Here is an 18,033-nt window from a genome sequence, read left to right as displayed (position 1 = left end):
AAGGGCAATAGACAGAAGGCTGGGAATTATAGGCCAGTTAGCCTAAAATCTGTGGTTGGCAAAATGTTGGAATCGATAATTAAGGAAACAGTAACAGGGCATTTGGATAAACATAGCTTAATAGGACAAAGTCAGCATGGCTTTACAAAAGGGAAGTCATGTTTGACAAATTTGTTGGAGTTCTTTGAGGACATAACATATAGGGTAGATAAAAGGGAACCAGTGGATGTGGTGTATTTGGACTTCCAAAAGGCATTTGACAAGGTGCCACACCAAAGATTATTACTTAAAGTAAAAAATCATGGGATTGGGGATAATATTCTGGCATGGGTGGAGGATTGGCTTTCTAACAAAAAACAGAGAGTTGGGATAAATGGTTTATTCTCAGACTGGCAGTTGGTGACTAGTGGTGTTCCGCAGGGGTCGGTGTTGGGACCCCAACTCTTTACAATCTATATTAATGATTTGGAGAAAGGGACTAAGTGCAACGTATCGAAGTTTGCTGATGACACAAAGATGGGAGGGAGTGTAATGAGTGCGGAGGACATTGAAACCCTGCAGGGGGACATAGATAGGCTGAGTGATTGGGCAGACATTTGGCAGATGAAATATAATACTGACAAGTGTGAGGTCTTGCACTTTGGCAGGAAAAATAATGGAGCAAGTTATTATCTAAATGGAGAGAAACTGGAAAGTGCTTCTGTGCAAAGGGATCTGGGGGTCCTGGTGCAGGAAACACAAAAAGTTGGTATGCAAGTGCAGCAGGTGGTCAATAAGGCCAATGGAATGCTGGCTTTTATTGCTAGGGGGATGGAGTATAAGAACAGGGAGGTCTTACTGCAGTTGTACCGGGTATTGGTGAGACCACACCTGGAGTACTGCGTGCAGTTCTGGTGTCCATATTTAAGAAAGGACATACTGGCTCTCGAGGCAGTGCAGAGAAGGTTCACTAGGTTAATTCCGGGGATGGGTGGGTTGATGTATGATGAGAGGTTAAGTAGATTGGGACTCTACTCATTGGAGTTCCGAAGAATGAGAGGCGATCTTATTGAAACATATAAGATTGTGAAGGGGCTTGATCGGGTGGATGCGGGGAGAATTTTCCCAATGATGGGTGAAACTAGGACTAGGGGGCATAATCTTAAAATAAGGGGATGCCGTTCCAGGACTGAGATGCGGAGAAATTTCTTCACTCAGAGGGTAGTGGGGCTGTGGAATTTACTGCCCCAGAGAGCTGTGGAAGCTACTACACTCAATAAATTCAAAACGGAGATAGACATTTTCCTGGATAAAAATGGCATTAGGGGATATGGTGAGCGAGCAGGTAAGTGGACATGAGGCTAGGTTTAGATCAGCCATGTGATCTCTTGGACCAGTTTTCGATAGCCTGGATGGGTCGGAGAGGAATTTTCCAGATTTTTTCTCCTCAATTGGCAACTTGTTTTTTTTTCCCCGGGTGATCACATGGGTTTGGGCGGGATGAATAATAAAATAAAATGGGCGGCATGGTGCCCTGTTGATTGGCACTGTTGCCTTGTGGGATTCGGTGAAAACTAGAGTTAAGATTGGATCAGCCATGATCTTGTTGAATGGCGGAGCAGGCTTGAGGGGCCGATTGGCCTACTCCTGCTCCTATCTCTTATGTTCTTATGTACTTTATACCCTGATACTTGCCCATATTCTTCCAATCTAAAAGATATTCTTTGCAAAGATTGCAATGGGTTTGTTAAATAAATCAAAACATCATCAGCAAATAAATTAATCTTATATTCTTCTTGATTAACTCTAAAGCCCCCAATGTATGAATCTGTTCTAATTAATTCAGCTAATGGTTCCATTGCCAATACAAATAAAGCAGGTGATAATGGGCAGCCTCGTCTAGTTGACCTCGTTAAGCAAAATGGTGTTGAAATCTGACCATTTGTAGCTACTTTAGCTTGAGGATTAGTATTTAAGGTTTTAATCCATTGTATAAAAGATTTTTCTAACTCATATTTTTCCAATACCTTAAATAAAAAATCCCATTCCAATCTATCAAATGCTTTTTCTGCATCCAAAGCAACTGCCACACTCATTTCCTCTCTTTTTTGTGCCAAATGAATTATACTATGTAACCGGGTTATATTATCCATTGATTGTCTGTTATTAATAAAACCTGTTTGATCCATATGTATTAATTTTGGTAAATATTTAGATATTCTATTAGATAAAATTTTTGCGATTATTTTATAATCTGTATTCAACAAAGAAATAGGCCTATATGATGTTGGTTTTAAAGGATCCCTATCTTTTTTTGGCAATACAGTTATGATCGCTGTTAAAAAAAGATTGTGGGAGTTTATGCATTCTTTCCACTTGGTATATTAATTCCATAAAAGGAGGAATTAATAAATCTTTAAATTTTTTATAACATTCAGGAGGAAAACCATCTTCTCCTGGGGATTTATTACTCTGAAGTGATCCTAAAGCTTCTTCAACCTCTTTTAATATAAAGGACCTATCTAATCCTTTCTGTTCTTCCAAATTTAATTTTGGAAGGGTTATTTGCGATAAAAAATTATCTATCTCAGCAATCTTATTTTGTGATTCTGATTGATATAGTTCAGTATAAATTTTTTTTAAAGTTTCATTAATTTCTAAAGGTTTATAAGTAATCTTTTTTACACTTGTTCTAATTGCATTTATTGTTTTAGAAGCCTGTTCTGTTTTCAACTGCCAAGCAAGAATTTTATGTGATCTTTCACCTAATTTGTAATATTTCTGTTTAGTTCTCATAATTACTTTTTCTGTACGATATGTCTGGAGTGTATTATATTGTAGTTTTTTATTAACAAGTTGTCTTCGTTTTTCTTCTGTCATATATCTCCTCATCTAAATCATTAATATATATTGTAAACAACTGATGTCCCAGCACTGAGCCTTGCGGTACCCTACTAGTCACTGCCTGCCATTCTGAAAAGGTCCCGTTTACTCCCACTCTTTACTTCCTGTCTGCCAACCAATTCTCTATCCACATCAATACCATACCCCCAATACCATGTGCTTTAAGTTTACACACTAATCTCCTGTGTGGGACCTTGTCAATAGCCTTTTGAAAATCTAAATATACCACATCTACTGGCTCTCCCCTATCCACTCTACTAGTTACATCTTCAAAAAATTCTGTAAGATTTGTTACGTATTCAGGCAACAATAAATATATATGAGTTAGGCAAGGGTTTTTATAACAAATAACACGTTTATTAAACACTGAAAACAAACCCCCCAAAAGTAAACAAACATTAGCTTAACCGGAATTCAGCTGCTGTGCGGCAGATTCGCAGTTCTTAATAGCGTTGCAGTTCAAACAGTTCTTAAAGCGGTATTGAAAAATAACAGTTCTTTAAAGCGGTATGCCGAAAGTTCAAAAGCTCACAGTCCATTTAAAAGGAGAGACTTTTTAAGGCGATTTAAATTCTCTTCCACGTCGTTGTCCTTCTATCCCCAGCGTCAAACTTTCCCACGAAGAATTTTATGAAATATAACGGCTTAAAGGCACTGACCTTCCTTCCACACTATTCTCAATCTCCCGCTATCCCAGCGGAGATTAACACGAGAACAGTCAACGAAATCCTTCCGAATGAGGATCACACAAGGTCGAACTTTCCACCGTCGAAAATCGATTCTCCTCGATCTTTATCTTCCAAATTCTTATCTTCACTCTCCACCAGCAAAGAAACCGCTGGCAATGAACTTTTAAACTTTAGGCATTAGATAAAACTTCATTTTTCAACTAAACTGCGTCATCACATTAAATCACGCAGTGACATGAAGTCATCTTGGCAAATCTAGCCACGAACTGCCCCACCTGACAGGGTGGGTCTTCCTTTTATACCCTGTAAAAAAAAACTGTCACATGACCTCTACTGGCGGGAAAATGACATCACTCCACCATCACAAGACCATTACCTCAAGTCCAGTATAACTTCAACCCCAGTCACGTGACAAGGGTACCACTGTCATGTGTCACGGGTACGTAACAGATTCGTCAGACAAGACTTTCCTTTCACAAATCCATGCTGACTTTGTCCGATGATTTCACCTCTTTCCAAATGTGCTGTTATCACATCTTTGATAACCGACTCCAGCATTTTCCCCACCACTGACATCAGACTAACCGGTCTATAATACCCCAGTTTTTCTCTCCCTCCTTTTTTAAAAAGTGGGGTTACATTAGCCACCCTCCAATCCTCAGGAACTAATCCAGAATCTAAGGAGTTCTGAAAAATTATCACTAATGCATCCACTATTTCTTGGGCTACTCTGGGATGCAGACTATCTGGCCCTGTGGATTTATCTGCCTTTAATCCCTTCAATTTACCTAACACCACTTCCCTACTAACATGTATTTACCTCAGTTCCTCCATCTCACTAGACCCTCGGTCCCTTACTATTTCCGGAGGATTATTTATGTCCTCCTTAGTGAAGACAGAACCAAAGCAGTTATTCAATTGGTCTGCCATGTCTTTGTTCCCTATGATCAATTCACCTGTTTCTGACTGTAAAGGTCCTTACATTTGTCTTGACCAATCTTTTTCTATTCACATATCTGTAAAAGCTTTTACAGTCAGTTTTTATGTTCCCTGCCAGCTTTCTCTCATAATCTTTTTTCCCTTTCCTAATTAAGCCCTTTGTCCTCCTGTGCTGGTCTCTGAATTTCTCCCAGTCCTCAGGTGTGCCGCCTTTTTTTTGCTAATTTATATGTTTCTTCTTTGGACTTGATACTATCCCTAATTTCCCTTGTCAGCCACGGGTGCACTACCTTCCCTGGTTTATTCTTTTGCCAAACTGGGATGAACAATTGTTGTAGTTCATCCATGTAATCTTTAAGTGCTTGCCATTGCATATCCACCGTCAACCCTTTAAGTATCATTTGCCAGTCTATCTTAGCTAATTCACATCTCATACCTTCAAAGTTACCCTTCTTTAAGTTCAGAACCTTTGTTTCTGAATTAACTATGTCACTCTCCATCTTAATGAAGAATTCCACCATATTATGGTCACTCTTACCCAAGGGGCCTGGCACGACAAGATTGCTAACTAACCCTTCCTCATTGCTCGATACCCAATGTAGAATGGCCTGCTCTCTGGTTGGTTCCTCAACATTCCTATGCAATGGCAAGCATTTAAAGATTGCATGGATGAACTACAACAAGTGTTCACCCCAGTTTGGCAAAAGAATAAACCAGGGAAGGTAGTGCACCCGTGTATGACAAGGGAAATTAGGGATAGTATCAAGTCCAAAGAAGAAACATACAAATTAGCCAGAAAAAGTGGCACACCTGAGGACTGGAGGAAATTCAGTGTCTAGCAGAGGTGGACAATGGGATTAATTAGGAAAGGGAAAAAAGATTATGAGAGAAAGCTGGCAGGGAACATAAAAACTGACTGTAAAAGCTTTTATAGATAAGGGAAAAGAAAAAAATTGGTTAAGACAAATATAGGTCACTTACAGTTAGAAACAGGTGAATTGATCATAGGGAACAAGGACATGGCAGACCAATTGAATAATGACTTTAGTTCTGTCTTCACTAAGGAGGACATAAATAATCTTCCGGAAATAGTAGAGGACCGAGGGTCTAGTGAGATGGAGGAACTGAGGGTAATACATGTTAGTAGGGAAGTGGTGTTAGGTAAATTGAAGGGATGAAAGGCAGATGAATCCCCAGGGCCAGATGGTCTGCATCCCAGAGTAGCCCAAGAAATAGTGGATGCATTAGTGATAATTTTTCAAAACTCCTTAGATTCTGGATTGGTTCCTGAGGATTGGAGGGTGGCTAATGTAACCCCACTTTTTTAAAAAAGGAGGGAGTGAGAAACCGGGGAATTATAGACTGGTTAGCCTGACATCGGTGGTGGGGAAAATGCTAGAGTTGGTTGTGAAAGATGTGATAACAGCACATTTGGAAAGAGGTGAAATAATAGGACAACATCAGCATGGATTTGTGAAAGGAAAATCATGTCTGGCGAACCTTACAGAATTTTTTGAGGATGTAACTAGTAGAATGGATAGGGGAGAACGTGGTATATTTGGATTTTCAAAAGGCTTTTGACAAGGTCCCACACAGGAGATTAGTGTGTAAACTTAAAGCACACGGTATTGGGGGTATGGTATTGATGTGGATAGAGAATTGGTTGGCAAACAGGAAGCAAAGAGTGGGAGTAAACAGGACCTTTTCGGATTGGCAGGCAGTCACCAGTGGGGTACCGCAAGGCTCAGTGCTGGGAACCCAGTTGTTTACAATATATATTAATGATTTAGACGAGGGAATTAAATGCAGCGTCTCCAAGTTTGCGGATGACACGAAGCTGGGCGGCAGTGTTAGCTGTGAGGATGCTAAGAGGATGCAGGGTGACTTGGATATGTTAGGTGAGTAGGCAAATTCATGGCAGATGCAATTTAATGTGGATAAATGTAAGGTTATTCACTTTGGTTGCAAGAACAGGAAAACAGATTATTATCTGAATGGCCGATTAGGAAAAGGGGAGGTGCAACGAGACCTGGGTGTCATTGTACACCAGTCATTGAAAGTGGGCATGCAGGTACAGCAGGCAGTGAAAAAAGCAAATGGTATGTTGGCATTCGTAGCAAGAGGATTTGAGTACAGGAGCAGGGAGGTTCTACTGCTGTTGTACAAGGCCCTGGTGAGGCCACAGCTGGCGTACTGTTTGCAGTTTTGGTTCCCTAATCTGAGGAAAGACATTCTTGCCATAGAGGAAGTACAAAGAAGGTTCACCAGATTGATTCCTGGGATGGCCGGACTTTCATATGAAGAAAGACTGGATCGACTAGGCTTATACTCGGTGGAATTTAGAAGATTGAGGGGGGATCTTATTGAAACGTATAAAATTCTAAAGGGATTGGACAGGCTAGATGCAGGAAGATTGTTTCTGATGTTGGGGGAGTCCAGAATGAGGGGTCACAGTTTAAGGATAAAGGCGAAGCCTTTTAGGACCAAGATGAGGAAAAACTTCTTCACACACAGAGTGGTGAACCTGTGGAATTCTCTGCTACAGGAAACAGTTGAGGCTGGTTTATTGGCTATATTTAAGAGGGAGTTAGATATGGCCCTTGTGGCTAAAGGGATCGGGGGTATGGAGCGAAAGCAGGTACAGGGTTCTGAGTTGGATGATCAGCCATGATCATACTGAATGGCGGTGCAGGCTCGAAGGGCCTAATGGCCTACTCCTGCACCTATTTTCTATGTTTCTATGTGTGGAAAATTAAAATCTCCCACAATCACAACCTTGTGCTTACTACAAATATCTGCTATCTCCTTACAAATTTGCTCCTCCAATTCTCGCTCCCAATTAGGTGGTTTATAATACACCCCTATAAGTGTTACTATACCTTTCCCATTCCTCAATTCCACCCAAATAGGCTCCCTAAATGAGCCCTGTAATCTATCCTGTCAAAGCACCACTGTAATATTTTCTTGGACAAGTATTGCAAACCCCCCCCCCCCCCCCGCCCTTCTGAAGCAACGAAATGCAGGAATATTTAGTTGCCAATCACACCCCTCCTGCAACCATGTTTCACTAATAGATACAACATCATTTTTCCAGTTATCAATCCATACTCTAAGCTCATCCACCTTTCTTACAATGCTCCTAGCATTAAAATAGATGCATTCAAGAAACTTTCCACCTCTTCCTCTCTGTTTATCCCTAATGGTGCAAACAACTTGATTATCTCTTTTTTCCCCTTCTCCCCTACATCTTCGGTCTGAGTGCTCCTACATCAGGGAGGAAGTTCAAATCAGCTCTGTGTTAAATGTTTAACCATCACGGTGACTGAAGGCAGCTGCAGGTTCATGAGGGACTGTGACTGTCAGATTCTGCAGTTCTTGCGGCTGTTCATCGCACCCAGGACTGAACCCTGGTCAGTGAATATTGGAGGAGTCTGTTCTACCGATGTTAGCCTTAAACTAGACTGGCATTTAATATTGTGGATCTGTGAACGATAAATCAGTTCTCTATCAAATCCCGTGTCTCAGGTACTTACTGTCTCTACCACACTCACAATGTACACTAGAAAGGCCACTCAGCCCATCTGGTTCCTGCCCATGTTTCTGTTCCATATCAGTATATCAAAATCTATCCCTGCCGTTCCCCTCTCACTCTCCCTGAGATGACAGGTTGCAACTAGTCACCACTCCGTGAGATAGGAGATTTCCTGTGAATTTCATGGAAACATATAAATGCACAACACATTACAGATGCTTTGTCCCACTTTGCTGTGCTGACCATGTATCTTACTCTAGAAACTGCTTAGAATTACTCTACCACATAGCCACCCATTTTCCTAAGCTCCATGTACCTATCTGAGAGTCTCTTAAAAGACCCTATTGTATCTGCCTCTACCACCGTCACTGGCAGGGCATTCCACACACACACACCACTCTTTTCTTAAAAAAGTTAGCTCTGACATCTCCTCTGTACCTACTTCCAAGCAGCTTAAACCTATTCCCCCTCGTGTTAGCCGTTTCAGCCCTGGGAAAAAGCCTCTGGCAATCCACATGACCAAAGCCTCTCATCATCTTATACACCTGCATGAATTTCCTGCATGATTTTCTCCAGGCTGAATAAGACGATGAGCTCACTGTGGTTTTGACGTTCTCTCTCTCTCTCTCTCTCTCTCTCTCTCTCTCTCTCTCTCTCTCTCTCCTTGTTTTTGATGTCACAGCCCCGCCTCACTCAGGCACTTAAAGCGACACTCACAGTAAGCGAACCTGCGGTCTCGTAACACAATGCACCTCTAAAGTCTGACAGCAGACTAGCGAGTGAATCTTCGATGGTGCAGAATCAGAAACCAAAGAGTTGCCAGACTGAGTCAGGGCTTTGGGGCTCCAGAGAGAGATGGGGTCTAGAGTTTACCAGGAGGAGGAGGAATCAGACCAGCAGGATGTGGCTACAAAAGAAAGGTCAGAAACATTTGTAAACTGGTTGACCGAAAAAAATGTGGTTAATTTCACGCAGCAAATGTGGAGAGGAATAAAAAGACAACGTTTAGGCCAAGCCCCTTCAGCATGCCTAGCCTGTATACACCGCTTCTTAGTTGCTCTCTGAATTGCAGAGTTCCTCCAGCATTTTGTGTGTGTGCGTTTCTGTATTTCCAGCAACTGTAGAATCTCCTGTGTTTTATAACTGCATTTTACTTTGGCATTAGATACACGTTGATATTGAGTATATTGTTTATGGGAGCCGCTTTCTGCGTTAAAACAGCTGCAAATTTTTTCTATACACACTATGAAAAAAAATGAGGCATGGACATTGAACCGGTGCTTGCAGAAATGTTTAATGGCACCGTGATTACCCATAGGGCCATGCGTTAAGAATTTTGCTGTGCTGAAGTGCCGATGAAATGCGCCGGCGTCAGGCTGAGAACGTCCCCGAGTATCACGCATGCGCGCAGTACACAGAAGGCCTTGAAAATGTCGGCTGCAGGTAAGAACGATTCTCCGTGTTTTTATCTTAAACACTGAATTCACAACAATTCCTGTGAAATCTGGACACCGTGGCCAACAATCCCGGGACAGTCCTGCTCTCGTCCCTGTCTCTCAGCACCACGATCCGTACACGGGCCCTGGGGAGCTTCCGGCTGCAGAGTGAATGGGAACCGATGGATCTTTCAGACAGAGCTGAGCTCCAGCTATAATAAAGGCAAGGATTAGGAACTGAGAGAAAGGGAACAAAATCTTTTACATCACCAGTTGAGAAAATCACCTTTGTTCTACCTCCAATCACTAATAAGAGAAAATCTGAAGATGCTGGAAATCCAAGCAACACACTCACAAAATGCCGGCGAAATTCAGCATTAGTACTCTTTTCCATAGATGCTGCCCGGCCTGCTGAGTTCCTCCAGCATTTTGTGTCTGTTGCTTGTTCTACCTCCTCTTGTTCTGGACTTTTCTACCCGTGAGAGCATGTTTTGTCCCATTCTCTCTGAGTACAATAATGATATCAAACACCTTTGCCCTGGGCAGCAAGTAGCTTTCACATTACACATGTGCCAGACTCCAGTGAGACAGACTACTGCCCTTCCCTTCATATTCATTGGCATTGCCATCACTGAGCTCACCACTGTCAGTCATTGGGGGAGGCTTCAGGGGAATACAGAAACTGGTGATACTTGTGTGTATTCTGGTGTTGCAAAAGTTGCTGGGGAATTTGCAAGTGGGAAGAAGTGAAGTGATATTTGGAAATCTGACTTTTTAAAGCATAACTTAGCAAGTAAACCACATATGGACAATATGCAAAAACTTTGGTAAGAAAATCCTTCATTACTCATTACAGGCCTGCTACATAGGTTGTGTGAGTGTGCAGATGAACTGGATCGAACCCAGAGGAGATCAAAGTTCCTGTTGACAGTGATTTGCTCGCTGTGAAAATGAATACCTCTCTATAAAAAAATCACTGTGCACATCTTGTCACTGGGTAAAAAAAATGCACAGTGCAAGACTTATGTACACACTGGTTATTACAAATTAGAGGGGGTATTGGAGGGAAGATGGGGAGACCTGTAGTGTCCCTGATGCCCTCACTTACAAGAAATGCATCCAGCTGCAGCTTGTAACCCTGCACTTTAAGGAGTTGGAACTTGAAACACATATGGGGATTGATGGTCATTTCAGATACCAGCACTCTGCCCAGTCAGGAGATGATTTCTCTTCCAACTTCGGTTTAACCTCAATGTAACAGTGTGATACCAAATCAAACCTTGGCAACTCAAGTAATCTCATCTGAAATGTTGTCCTACATCCATTGATGGATTTTGTAAATCTTTTACAGGTTAAAAATGAGAAGGAATTCGTCTCCAGGAATCTCAAACACGGCACGGCAGTTTTGTTCTCTCTGTCTGGATATTTAAGAAGTGGAGCGAGGGATTCAATCGACCATCCTTCCTGCTCAGACTGTGGGGAGGGATTCACTTGGTCATTTGAACAACTAGCAAGCCCGGCATTTTACACAGGAGAAAGGCCGTTCACCTGCTCAGACAGTGGGAATGGATTCACTTGGTCATTTCAACTGAAGGTACATCAGCAAGATCACACTGGGCAACGCCATTCATCTGTTCTGTGTGTGAGAAAGGATTCAGTCTGTCTTCCCACCTGTGGACACACCAGTCAGATCACACTACACTGGGCAGAGGCTGGTCATCTGCTGAATTTCGGGGAAGCGATTCTCTCGGTCATCTGACCTAATGGCACACCAACGTGTTCACACCAGGGGGCAGCCATTCACCTGCACAGTCTGCGGGACGGGATTCACTCAGTCATCCACCCTACTGGAACATCAGCGAGTTCACACTGGGGAGAGGTCGTTCACCTGCTCAGTCTGTGGGAAAGGATTCACTCGGTTAGCTAACCTTCAGATTCACCAGCGAGTTCACACTGGGGAGAAGCCATTCACCTGCTCAGTCTGTGGGAAGAGATTCACTCAGTCATCCACCCTACAGATTCATCAGCGAGTTCACACTGAGGAGAAGCCGTTCACCTGCTCAGTCTGTGGGAAGGGATTCACCCGGTCATCCAACCTACTAGTACATCAGCGAGTTCACACTGGGGAGAGGCCATTCACCTGCTCAGACTGTGGGAAGGGCTTCACTCAGTCATCCAACCTACTGAGTCATCAGCGAGTTCACAGTGAGGAGATGCCGTTCACCTGCTCAGAATGTGGGAAGGGATTCACTCAGTCATCCAACCTACTGGTACATCAGCGAGTTCACACTGGGGAGAGGCCATTCACCTGCTCAGTCTGTGGGAAGGGCTTCACTCAGTCATCCAACCTACTGGTACATCAGCGAGTTCACACTGGGGAGAAGCCATTCACATGCTCAGAATGTGGGAAGGGATTCATACTGTCATCCCACCTACAGAGTCATCAGCGAGTTCACACTGGGGAGAAGCCGTTCACCTGCTCAGAATGTGGGAAGGGATTCACTCAGTCATCCAGCCTACTGGTACATCAGCGAGTTCACACTGGGGAGAGGCCATTCACCTGCTCAGACTGTGGGAAGGGCTTCACTCAGTCATCCAACCTACTGGTACATCAGCAAGTTCACACTGGGGAGAAGCCATTCACCTGCTCAGTCTGTGGGAAGGGATTCATACTGTCATCCCACCTACAGAGACACCAGCGAGTTCACACTGGGGAGAGGCCATTCACCTGCTCAGTCTGTGGGAAGGGATTCACTCAGTCATCCAACCTACAGAATCATCAGCGAGTTCACACTGGGGAGAGGCCGTTCACCTGCTTAGACTGTGGGATAGGATTCACTCAGTCATCACAACTACTGGCACACCAGTCAATTCACAGTGGGGACTGGCCGTTGTTATGAATCCCTGGGTTTCGTTTGCTGTGGACTGTCATTTTAAGACAGAGAGAGAGATTAAGAAGGCAAATCAGTCTGACTTGCAGCTTGTTTACATCGCTCGCAGCTTGTTTAGTTTTAAGCGAGGACACAGACACTCAGAGTCAGACGGAGATAAAGGAGGAAAAATGGAAGGATTGAAACCGGGGAACTAGTCGCCAAGGGTCACTGTTTGGAACTTTCCTTTGCCCACAAGTGTGGGTTAATTATCGATTCACCGTACATCGAATGTGTGGTTGTCACTTTGTTTGATCCATAGGGGTGGATCTGATTTGGTGTATCCTGTGGAGACCCCTTATGTGTTAACCCTTGCCTGGCTGTGGTGTGGTAGTTCACTTGAAGACGATACACCTTCTGACAAGTCACTTTCGGTGAGAATTTGTATGTGGATTTGGAACAATGATGGATAAAATCTACAGCAACTGTTCTCTCATTTTACCACCGTAGAACCTGTGGAATTCTACATATTTGCATGCTCTCGCCATTTACCCTGGGTTACAAATCTCTCATCACCTATTCTGCGGTTGAACTGAACTTTCATACTTTACCATCTCAAGACTCTAAGCCTTGTTTCCCCCGAGCTCAATAGTTTGGGAGTTATATTTACACACATTTATAAACTTAACACTGTTAACTTCTGTTTATCTTGTTTAAGTTGCAATATTACAAGTAGATTCTAATAAAGATAGATTTAACTTCAAAACCAGACTCCAGGTGTAGTCTATTGCTGCTGGTTTGTTTCTAAAGCATTATGGTTTGTAACAAATTTGGGGCCTATGTCTGGGATATGAACAAATTTGGGGGCTATTGATCGATGAATTATCGATTTGATTGGGGAAATCCCTTTTGATTTATTTGTGTGTGGAAATCAGCAGCAATGGACATTTATAAATTTCTGGAAGTGCCAACCCCTGAGGCATCAGAAAAAGCCAAAAAGAATGAATTGCTGACTGTTGCTAATGGGCTGAATCTTAAGCAGGTAAGGGGGTGTGAAGGACCAGGGCAAGCATAAAACTGGGAGAGGAGGTAAAGGTAAACCAATAGGGGTTTTATTATAAAATATAGGCATCCACCCCCTTTTTCAGAGACTGGGATCCCTGTTTCAAACGGTAATGATGTGCATTTCAATGTGTTCACCTCTCCGTCCTCGATTCTCTAAATGAAAGGGTTATCACATTTGATTTTTCATTATATGATGACCCAACCATTTCAGGGATCAGTCTATTGAAACTTCATTGCACTCTCTATAACAAATACTCTCTAACCACTTTGTTAATCCTCTGTGCAAAAAAAATGTCCATCTTCTGTAGCCCCGTGTTGCCCCAACCACTCACCTCCTACCCCTGTCATTGGCCCCACTTGCAGGTCAACTGTCTGCCGGTGTCCCCCCCCCCCCCCCAATGTGAATCCCTCTGCTCGCCACCATCGTGGGCTCAGACATTTCCACCGGGACAAACATCCTGTCCGCCCCCTCTCACACCATCGTTTTCCTTTCAATAAAATCCCTCCTCTCCCTCCCCAGGGAACTAGCATCATACCGACGGGCCGAGCGGTCTCCTCCTACCTCTCGGCGACACATCAGACTCCGGCCGCAGAAGACGCTTCACAAAAGCCCCAACTTCCCTTGGAGGGAAATGGAAATAAATCAAAAAACGGACATTTACTCCGCTGTGATGTGGAGTTTGAGGCCGGAGCGGGAGGCGAACTCAGCGGGGATAACGCCCTCTGGACTTGTCCACCTCTGCGACTGGTGGTAACAAGTGATTGACATCGCTTTGCACCAATGGGAATAGCGCAGCTCCTGAATCCTCTGTTGACAGCGGTGGGGGAGGGCTGGTCACGCGATTATTAGCCCAGCTATTAAACTGATAAAGCCCGAGCTCAGCAGCGCATGGATGACGTAAGACGCTGTACACGTAAGGGCAGATCCCGGTGTGGGAAGACCATGCGTGACGTCAGGCACGAGGGGGGTCTGTGTGATGTCACCTGTGGGATGCGCTCGCATTTAATTGCACCTTAATGTGCGTTTCTTAAGATTTCAGAGGGACAACAACATTTATCACGGGTTTCATTACTGAATCCAGTGTTGTGAGATGTAAAGTCCCCTGTTATGTGTCCGGCTGTGCCGTGTTGTTTGGGGGCTATTGATCGATTAATTATCTATTTCATTGGGCATATCCCTTTTGATTTATTTGTGTGTGGAAATCAGCAGCAGTGGATATTGATAAATTTCTGTGGGTTGGATGACTGAGTGAATCCCTTCCCACGTATTTCCTCATCCAGGTCATCCACTCTTGGTCTTCCTGGAATCATTCTTTGAAACTTCTCCGGACCCACTCCAATACGAGCACATCTTTTGCTCAGATAATAAGTCGGAAGTACAGGTCGGAATCTGCTCACAATACACCAACAGTGATCTGCCCAATGCGTTATAAAGCTATAGTATCGCATCCTTGCTCTTATATTGCTAACATTGCAGTTGTCATCCTTAATCAACTCAATCTGCAAGCAAACCTTTAGGGCCTCTTGCTCAAGGACTCACAAGCACTTATGCACCTCTAATTTTTTCAAGTTTCTCCCATTTATTTTTCTACGCCCAATTACTTCTACCAAATGTACATGACTTGCATACACTGTATTTCAACTGCTACTTTGCTGGCATTCTCCAGACCTATCGAAGTCCTTCTGCAGACTCCCGCTTTGCTCTAAACTACCTGTCCCGTACCTATCTTTGTATCAACTGCAATGTTCGTCACCAAGGTATCAATTCCATCATCCGTATCATTCAGATTTAACATGAAACGATGCGGTCTCAATACTGACCCCTGCAGAACAGCATTAGTTACCGACAGCAAAACAGAATTGCCCACATTATTCTGACTCTTTCTCCCTTGTCAGTACAAGTATCTTTCCTGTAATTCCATGAGCTGTGATCCTGTTAAGCAGCCTCACGTGCAGCACCTTAGAAACATAGAAAACCTGCAGCACGTTACAGGCCCTTTGGCTCACAAAGCGATGCCGAACATGTCCTTGCTCTAGAAATGCCAAGGGTTACCTACAGTTCTCTATTTTTCTCAGCTCCGTGTACCTATCCAGGAGTCTCTTAAAAGACCCTATCGTGTCCGCCTTCACCACCATTGCTGGCAGCCCATTCCAAGCACTCACCACTCTCTGTGTCAAAAACTTACCCCTGACATCTCCTTTGTACCTACTTCCAAGCATCTTCAAACTATGCCCTCTCGTGCTAGCAATTTCAGCCCTGGGAAAAAGCCTCGAACTATCCACACGATCAATGTCTCTCATTTTCTTGTACACCGCTATCAGGTCAACTCTCATCCTCCATCACTCCAAGGAGAAAAGACTGAGTTCACTCAACCTATTCTCAAAAGGCATGCTCCCCTATCCAAACAACATCCTCGTAAATCTCCTCAGCACCCTTTCTATGGCTTCCACATCCTTCCTGTAGTTTGGCGACCAGAACTGAGCACAGTATTCCAAGTGTGGTCTGACCAAAGTCCTGTATAGCTGCAACATTACATCTCGGCTTTTAAACTCAAGCCTGCGGTTGATTAAGGCCAATGCACAGTATGGCTTCTTAACCACAGAGGCAACCTACATAGCAGCTTTGAGTGTCCTATGGACTCCGTCCCCAAGATCCCTCTGTTCCTCCACACTGCCAAGAGGCTTACCATTAATACTATATTCTATCATATTTGACCGAAGAAAATGAACCACATCACACTTCTTTGGGTTGAACTCCATTTGCCACTTCTCAGCCCAGGTTTGCAGACTATCAATATCCCCCTGCAACCTAACCCAACCTTTGTGTCATCAGCAAATTTACTAACCCATACCTCCACTTCCTCATCCAGGTCATTTATAAAAGTCACGAAGGGTAGGGGTCCCAGAACCGATCCCGGAAGCAGACCACTGGTCACCGACCTCCATGCAGAATATGACCAGCCTACAACCACTCTTTGTCTTCTGTGAGCAAGCCAGTTCTGGATGCACAAAGCAATGTGCCCTTGGATCCCATGCCTCCTTACTTTCTCAATCAGCCTTGCATGGGGTACCTTGTTGAAGATCATCTGAAAATCCAAGCAAACAACATACACTGCCTCTGCTTTATCTATCTTGCCTGTTATTTCCGCAAAGTATTCCAAGAGCTTTGTCAGTCAAGATTTCCTCGAAAGAATCCGGCTGACTTTGGCCTACTTCATCATGTTTCCCCAATTACAGTACCCAAAAAACGCACTCTTAGTACACTCTAACATCTTCCTGACCACTAAGGTCAGACTAACTGTCCAATAATTTTCATTCTTGTGCCCCCTCTCTTCTTAAAGAGTGGAGTGGCATTTGCAAATTTCTGGTCCACCAGAACCGTTCCAAAAATCTAGTGATTTCTGAAAGATCATTACTCATCACTTGAAGAGAAAACTAAGGGGGAACTTCTTCATTCAGAGGTGGGGAGAGTGTGCACCGAGCTGCCAGAGCAAGTGGCAGGGACGATTGTAATCTTTAAGAGAAGTTTGCTTTGGTCACTGGATGAGAAGCATATGGAGGGCTATGGTCCAGGTGGAAGTTGTTGGAACTCAGAAGATTAATGCTTTAGCACGGACTAGACTGGCCGAATGGCATTTTCCTGTGTTGTAGTGTTTTATGACTCTAATGCCTTCACAATCTCTTCAGCTACCTCTTTCTGAACTCTGCGGTGTCTTATCTACCTTCAGGCCTTTCAGCTTCAAAAACACCTTCTCTCCTTGGTAAAAGCATGTATCCTCACTTCTGCCCCAGGTACTGCTGAATGTTTGGCATTTATGTAATAAATTTAATGACACAGCTGTAGTGGGTGACTTCAATCTGCAGGAGGATTGGCAAAGTCAGATTGGCGTGAGATCGCAAAAGAGGGGATGTACTGAATGCAAACAAAATGGCTTTTTAGAGCAGCTGATGGTTGAGCCTACTCGGGGAACTGCTATCTTAGATTGGGTGTTGTGTAATAACCCAGATCTTATTGGAGAGGTCAATGTAAAGGAACCATTAGAAGGCAGTGATCATATATGATTGAATTCCTACTGCAATTTGTGAGGGAGAAGCACAGGTCACATGCGTAGTATCGCAATGGAATGAAAGGGAATTTCAGAGGCATGAGAAAGGTGATTCCCCAGGTGGATTGGAGGATGCTGGTGGAGATGACGCCAGAGCAGAAATGGCTGACGTTTCTGGGAATAGTTCATAATGTACAGGATAGATATGTCCCACAGACGTAGTTCTCAAACAGCGGGGCTAGGCTATCGTGGCTGACAAAGGAAGTTAAGGACTGTATAAAAGCATATAAGGTAGCAAAAGTGAGTAGTAGGTTCGATAACTGGGTAGCTTTTAACATCCAACAACAGGCAAATTTAAAATAAAAGCTATAAGGGGAAAGGCGAAATATGACAGCAAACTATACAATAATATAAACCAGTTATTAAAAAAAATACGAAAGGAAGGCGAGAGTTGATATTGGACCACTGGAAAATGATGCTCATGGGGTACAAATGGGGAAGAGATGGTAGATGAACTTGATAGGTACTTTGCATCCGTCTTGTCTGTGGAAGACACCACCAGTGTGCCCGAGA

General features: G+C 43.6%; 1 protein-coding gene across 6 annotated transcripts in view; it reads left to right on the top strand.

Annotated features, from left to right (window-relative positions):
* Nucleotides 1-13,115, top strand: part of LOC140721281 (uncharacterized) — a 29,527-nt gene extending 16,412 nt beyond the window's left edge. Inside the window, exons 4-7 of one of the 6 annotated variants that reach the window (XM_073036135.1) lie at nucleotides 6,302-6,409; nucleotides 8,726-8,963; nucleotides 9,362-9,486; nucleotides 10,831-13,115. In XM_073036135.1, coding sequence (XP_072892236.1) covers nucleotides 11,243-12,379 — 1,137 coding nt within the window. In that variant the 5' untranslated portion in view covers nucleotides 6,302-6,409; nucleotides 8,726-8,963; nucleotides 9,362-9,486; nucleotides 10,831-11,242 and the 3' untranslated portion in view covers nucleotides 12,380-13,115. Of the gene's footprint in view, nucleotides 1-6,244; nucleotides 6,410-7,618; nucleotides 7,922-8,725; nucleotides 8,964-9,361; nucleotides 9,487-10,830 lie in introns of those variants that run through there. The other 5 variants (XM_073036134.1, XM_073036138.1, XM_073036136.1 and 2 more) reach the window with 5 other exon arrangements.
* The last annotated feature ends 4,918 nt before the right edge of the window (nucleotides 13,116-18,033 follow it).

This window comes from Hemitrygon akajei, unplaced genomic scaffold (assembly GCF_048418815.1).
Source record: "Hemitrygon akajei unplaced genomic scaffold, sHemAka1.3 Scf000053, whole genome shotgun sequence".
In the NCBI taxonomy this organism is placed as follows: domain Eukaryota; kingdom Metazoa; phylum Chordata; class Chondrichthyes; order Myliobatiformes; family Dasyatidae; genus Hemitrygon; species Hemitrygon akajei.
Note: the sequence above shows the minus strand (reverse complement) of the source record. Positions and strands in the feature narration are given on the sequence as shown.